We start from the raw sequence: 6,189 nt of genomic DNA, 5'->3' as shown, positions 1-6,189 counted from the left end.
TGTTTGGATGAATTAATTTATTTAATGTGGAAAAGGTCAGAAGACACAGCCTCTGGGAATCGTTTACTTCCCACCTCCAAACTCAGGCTATTAGGCCAAGGATGAAATGTGGAGATGTCTGTTTATGATATAGTTTAATCAAAACATTCCTTTATTAGTTCATTTTTTTTTATGGAATGACCTGTTAATTGCTTCAAGTCTTGTGTTGAAGTCCCAACTGTTCCTGTGCTGGGTTAGTCTGACCTTACATTACATCTCAGAGTATTTGTTTTATGAATTGGGAGCACTTGTGTTTGGTTGCATATGTGCTTAGAATTGAAATGCCCTTGTCAACGCAGAAAACACATCTCTCACCTAAAGAGGAGTAGGAGATAGTTTTTTTTCTGGAGCCTTTTTGACTGACCATGATCCAGGAATACAGATTTAGGTTGCCTCAAATTCCATGTCCCAACATGGAAGCAGTTTCATGAAGTTTTATAGTTTCAAAGGCTAAAGAAAGTCATGAATGCAGGCAAGCTGGAAATATAGGAACATCAGAGAGATGGTTACGGCAGGGTGGGTGTCAGTTACATGGCGACAGCTTTAGCTTTTGGGTTTGTGGAAGATGCAGTCTGTCAGGTTCATGAGTTTGAAAAGGTTTGTTTCTATCACATAATAGGATGTTAGTTCTGACTGGGGTGGGTGGGTAAGGAATGGCTATTCAGGGGACCAAAGCTAACCCACAGTGAGGTAATCAGCCTGTGGGCCTGTCTCCATCACTGTAGCTCTGTCAGTCAGCCAGCCAGTTAGCAGCCTTTGCAGACACAGCTGCCTTCCAGGGTTGTTGCTCACATCCTTGATGGGTTGTTGCATCACTAATGTACAGTGACCTTCTTTATCCGTGTTACTAGCTCTGGTTTGAGGTCTGTGTCTTGTCAGACACTGGAGTGATGGCACCTCCTTGTTTCATAGCTCCTCTTCTAATGAGCCATGTCTCTTAGAAGGACCAGCGCAGAAGGCTGCCCTTTCAGGCACTGTGCTAGAGTGCCTTGTGACTGGGGGTTTGAGATCAGGTCTTTCCTGCCCTGAAACTTGAGGCAAAATTGAGCCCCCCCCCCTTTTACAAAACAACTAAGATATGAACCATGGTATTTTGTAACTATTGCTAAGTTTGGATTGGGTCTTTCACTTTATTGGCTATTATATTTTTTAAATTTAAAAGTCTTTATTGATTGTGTGTACGTAACGGTGTGTGCATGCCACACAGTGCACATGTGGGGTCAGAGAGTAACTTTTTGGAGTTGGCTCTCTGACCTGTGGGTTGTTCTGCTCAGTGGTTAGCGTGCTCCCCGCTGGCTTAATCAGCAGGCCAGCTCTCTTGCTCAACCCCAGCACTGCCCTTTTTTTTTTTTTTTTTTTTGGATTATTTGCATATTTGAACTACTCCTTTTGTAATTATTTAGAGTGCTTTTTATATCTCCTTGTATAGTTGGGGGTTACTCTAGTGATTATGATTTACATTAAATCTGTAACTATATATTTTAAACATTTTTGAAATGCATGATTTTTATTATGATTTAATAATTTTTTCTAAGTAAGGTTTTTTAATCTGATATATAAACTTCTCTGACACACACTCCATCTAATATAACAGTTATTTATGTCCTAAAATTGTTTTTCAAAAATCTCATAGCTGGGCGGTGGTGGTACACGCCTTTAATCCCAGCACTCAGAGGCAGGAGGATCTCTGTGAGTTCCAGGCCAGCCTGGTCTACAAAGGGAGTTCCAGGAGAGTCAGGGCTGTCACACAGAGATATCCTGTCTCAAAAAACCAGAAGAAGAAAAAAAAATCGCAACAGCAAAACCTTATGACACTCTTTTATTAATAACTGCTCTGGTTTCACCCTCAAAAGAGACAGTGTGCTGTCTTCGTACCCTCGCCACATTGCTGCCTGTTATTAAGCGGCTTCGTTTTGATTTGAATTGACAGTTTTCAATTTCTCTGTGACTTGTGACTCTAACTCCCTAAGCATTACTCTTGGCCAGCGTTGAGAAAAGTACTTCATTTTGTGTTAAATGTTTACATGGCTGCTCTAGGCAGTTGCATGGCCCAAGACACGCACTGCTTTTTAAGCACCCATGGAAAATTTATGTCCTCTTCTGTAAAAGGAACGGTTTGAACTGTGACGATTTTTGTTGTTGTTTTGGTTTGATGTGGTTGAGTTGGCTATAACTACAACCTACATCTCTAACCAGTTGTTACTGACATTTTAAGAAAATAATTGCGTTTGTGTGTGTGTGTGCGCGCGTGTGCATGTGTGCATGTAGAGGCCAGAGGGCAACTTATGGAAGTAGTTTCCTCCACCATATGAGTTCAGGGCGCCAGGGTTACTTGCTGAGCCATCTAACCAGCCCCACTGACAGACAGTATTTCTTGTTTAAATACTTCAATGATTTAGTATGCTTTTAATTTCTGTTTTTATAGTTTGTATGGTGGTTACTCTAGTTGGGTTCTACACAGATCCGTTTACTAAGACAATCAGTTTCCCTTTCCCCCTTTTCAAGCACCAACAGGACAGTTTGGAGGGTGTGGCAGACTTGACTAATGCTACCAAAGCTTCTGAATGTAGTAGTTCACACGGGCACCAGAATGGCAGGTTCCTTAAGACTTGGCGATGTTCACTGGACATTATTTGCATGAAGCAGTTGGAAGTCAGCTTGTCAGTCATTGTATTTCTCACTGTTGTGGAATGAATGCCCATCTTGGCCAGGAACCTTCATCTGGCCCACTGCTGTGCATTGAAACTTTCCCATGAGAATGTAAATACATACCTATACTGAATACTATAATAGCTACTGTAACTTTGTCTTCCTGTTAGACCATCAGAGAACAAAAGCAGGTTTAGATTTGTAGCTTCCACATTTATATGTGAAAATTCCTTAGAATTTTTGCTGCATCTCTTAACTCTAAGTTGTCATAAGCGTAAGCTTCTGAGGAGGTCCTGGTTGGTCACAGAGTAGGAGACAGAAGATTGAAAGACAGTGATGTATAAAGTGATTGTTAGAGTCAGCACAAGTATATGAGCAAATAGTTTGCTAAAGATACAAGGTGATTGAGTGTTCAGTGAAGAAAGGTTTAATGCAGGTAGAGTGAAATATAGGGAACTAGGTATCCATTTCTGATGACACCTGCCATGGTTTGCTTGAGTCTGAGGAGAAGCCTGTCTGAAGCTCCCACCCAGGCGGGAATGAGAACCCTTTGCCCCTACTCTCCACGGCCGCTGTCGTGGATGTCTAGGAAGCTGGAGATGGTCATTAGGAGGTTGTGGGCTTAAGTCCTTCTTCCTCCCATAGACAAGCCCAATAGACTTCAACAAGAGAACTTAGTCAAAACTCAGATTGATAAGCAAAAAGTAGGTATCTTTTCTGGAAAAAAAAAATACAGAAACAGAAAACTAAATTGTATTAACTGTGGCATGTAAATGTTAAGTAGATCGCATTGTATGCACATACAAATAACACATTGTATGTCTATTCCTTACAGGTCCAGGATGAGAAGACTGATAGAAGAAGCAGCTAGCTGAACAGCTGTAAAATGCCCAAATCTGGGTTCCCAAAACCAGTTCAGAGTGAAAATTCTGACAGCGACAGCAATATGGTAGAGAGACCATATGGAAGAAAGGTACCAGACTCTTTGGAATCTGGGGGAAAGACTCCCAATTTAGTATTTTTAGTAATTACTCAAAAAATGTAACATGGATGTCAAATGGGGATATGCGCGTGCATGTGAGCGCGGGCGCGTGTGAGCGCGGGCGCCCTTGCAGTCCAGGCTCCAGGAGCCGAAGGTACTGGCACCCAAGCAGTATGGGTGCTAGGAACCAAACCCAGGTCCTCTGCAACACCAGTGCCTGCTCTTAACCACAGACACCCTCCAGCCCCTAGAGTCTCTCTAATAAGCCGCTGTCTTTGCACTGTCTGAGTAAATCCTGTTTTGTTAGTTTTTAAAGACATTTCAGAGTTTTCACTTATGTAAACGCATGTAACGTGTTTGGGTGCCCATGGAGGCCAGGGAAGGGTGTCAGATAGCCTGCAGCTGTAATTACAGGCTCCCTCCTTCCTCTCCTCTCTCCCCTCCCCCTCCTCCCCTCCCCTCCTCTCTCTCTCTTCCTTAAGTGTTTATTCAATGTAATCCATCTAGATTATATTAAAGATATATTTCTTTGTTACATTCCAGATATTTTAGTGTTCTTAAGTTTTCTATTGCTATGAAATGTCTTGGGAAATGTTATAATTAATCCAGGTGTGGTGGCTCACACGTATAATCTTAGTTCTTGGGAAGCTGCAGTAGGAGGGTCACTGTGACTTTGAGGCCAGCCTGGCCTATGTAGTGCAGTCTTGTCTCAGAAAAGTAGTGGGTTGAGAGCTGTCTCAATTAGGGTCTCTAGTGATGTCATGAAATATGACCGAAGGCAGCTTTGGAGGAAAAGGGGCACAATTCACTCACAGTTCTGTATAACAGTTCATCAAAAACACTGAGGGCAGGGGCCTGGTGGCAGGAGCTGGCGCAGAGGCCATGGAGGGCGCTGCTCACTGGCTTGTTTCCCATGGCTTACCCAGCCTGCTTTCTTAGAGAACCCAGGACCAGCAGCCCAGGGATGGCACCACCCTCAATGGGCTGGGCCCTCCCCGTCAGTCACTCATTAAGAAAATGATCTACAGCTGCCTCTTACGGAGGCATCTTCTCCATTGAGGGCTCCTCCTTTCAGATGACTTCAGCTTTTGTTAAAGTTGACATAAAGCTAGTCAGCACAAGGGAGATGTAATTGTTGAAGCTCCATATTAAGTCATTAAATACATTAATTGGTTATCATTTTATTTTTAAATTTTAAAAATTCCTTAACAGAGGATTTGAAAAGTGTATAGTGTGTGTGTGTGTGTGTGTGTGTGTGTGTGTGTGTGTGTGTGTGTGTGTGTGTGTGCCCATGGAGATCAGAAAGGACTTGGAAACTGGAGTTTCAGACATCTGTGAGCTGGGAACTGAACCCAGGAGCTCTGCAAGAGCAATAAGTGCTTGATTTCTGAGCCATTGGTCCAGCCTGAATAATAGAGAATTTAATTTAAAATTCCATGCTGCTTAGTGAGGATTGTTATAATTTTATTTATCTTTGACTTTTTTTAAAAAAAAATAGAGTAAAGACAAGATTGCATCTTACAGCAAAACTTCAAAAATTGACCGAAGTGATATGGGCAAGGAGATGAAAGAGAAATCATCCATGAAACGTAAACTGCCTTTTACCATCAGCCCGTCAAGACATGAAGAGCGAGATTCAGACACAGGTATGATGCTTATCTTCTGGTAAACTCACCATGCTCTTAACTGGTTTCTTTTTGCTTTTCTGTGCACCATTCCTCTTGACATTTTTGGTTCATAGAGAAATAGTAAGTATTTCAGATTTATCATGGGGGCAGAAGTGTATCCAAACTATAGTTTCTAATAGATTAAAAAAAAATCTATATTCCTTACTCGGAATGTTTACTACAAATATTTTAGCATGTTTAGAACTTAGTTTGGGGGGTTCATTTCACTAATGAAAATTGTCCAAGAAGACAAACGTTACTAAGACTTTGTGTATATGAGTAAAAGATGTTGGATGCAACAAAGAACTTCAGGCATTTCTGATTCATTAATGAATTAGAAATATGTAGTATCTCTCAAATGAGGCTAATGGCTGAATTCATAGTTCTTTTATTCCATGTCAGGGACCACCAGATGTAGGTAAGGCTGCTAACCACGGAGCTTGTTTCAATCCCAGGGGCCTGCGTGGCAGGAGAGAACTGACTCCCACGAGTTGCCCTTCCTCCTCCGCAGGAGCCATGGGGTGCAGGGTGGGCGTCTCAGACACACGACCACAGCATTTAGTGGAGCTTTAGAGGGGTAGTCCAGTCCAAGCATGGAAGACGCAGGTAGACCCAGTGCTGGCGAAGCAGCGGACAAGGCCACACCTCCTAATCCTTTCAAATGGCGCCACTCCCTGGGGACCCGATCTGTGAACCTATGGGGTCATTTTCATTCAGACTACAACGGGGCATGGCGTGCGTGCGTGCGTGCGTGCGTGTGTGTACACTAACATGCACATGAGTACCAGTTACTTGTGGAAGCACAGTATGGTCCCAGAGTCCATGGTCCCAAAATTGTAGAGGGTGTTAAAT

The 6,189-nt window shown here is 42.6% G+C and overlaps 1 protein-coding gene across 2 annotated transcripts in view; it reads left to right on the top strand.

Moving 5' to 3' along the window:
- The first annotated feature begins 3,524 nt into the window (after positions 1 to 3,524).
- Ankrd12 (ankyrin repeat domain 12) overlaps positions 3,525 to 6,189 on the top strand; it is a 61,864-nt gene continuing 59,199 nt past the window's right edge. For both annotated transcript variants that reach the window (XM_051190888.1, XM_051190887.1), the window contains exons 1-2: positions 3,525 to 3,661; positions 5,169 to 5,316. In XM_051190888.1, the coding sequence (XP_051046845.1) occupies positions 3,575 to 3,661; positions 5,169 to 5,316 (235 nt within the window). In that variant the 5' untranslated portion in view covers positions 3,525 to 3,574. The remainder of the gene's footprint in view (positions 3,662 to 5,168; positions 5,317 to 6,189) is intronic.

This window comes from Phodopus roborovskii, unplaced genomic scaffold (genome assembly GCF_943737965.1).
Source record: "Phodopus roborovskii unplaced genomic scaffold, PHOROB, whole genome shotgun sequence".
Lineage (NCBI taxonomy): Eukaryota > Metazoa > Chordata > Mammalia > Rodentia > Cricetidae > Phodopus > Phodopus roborovskii.
This window is presented reverse-complemented; position numbering and strand designations above follow the sequence as displayed.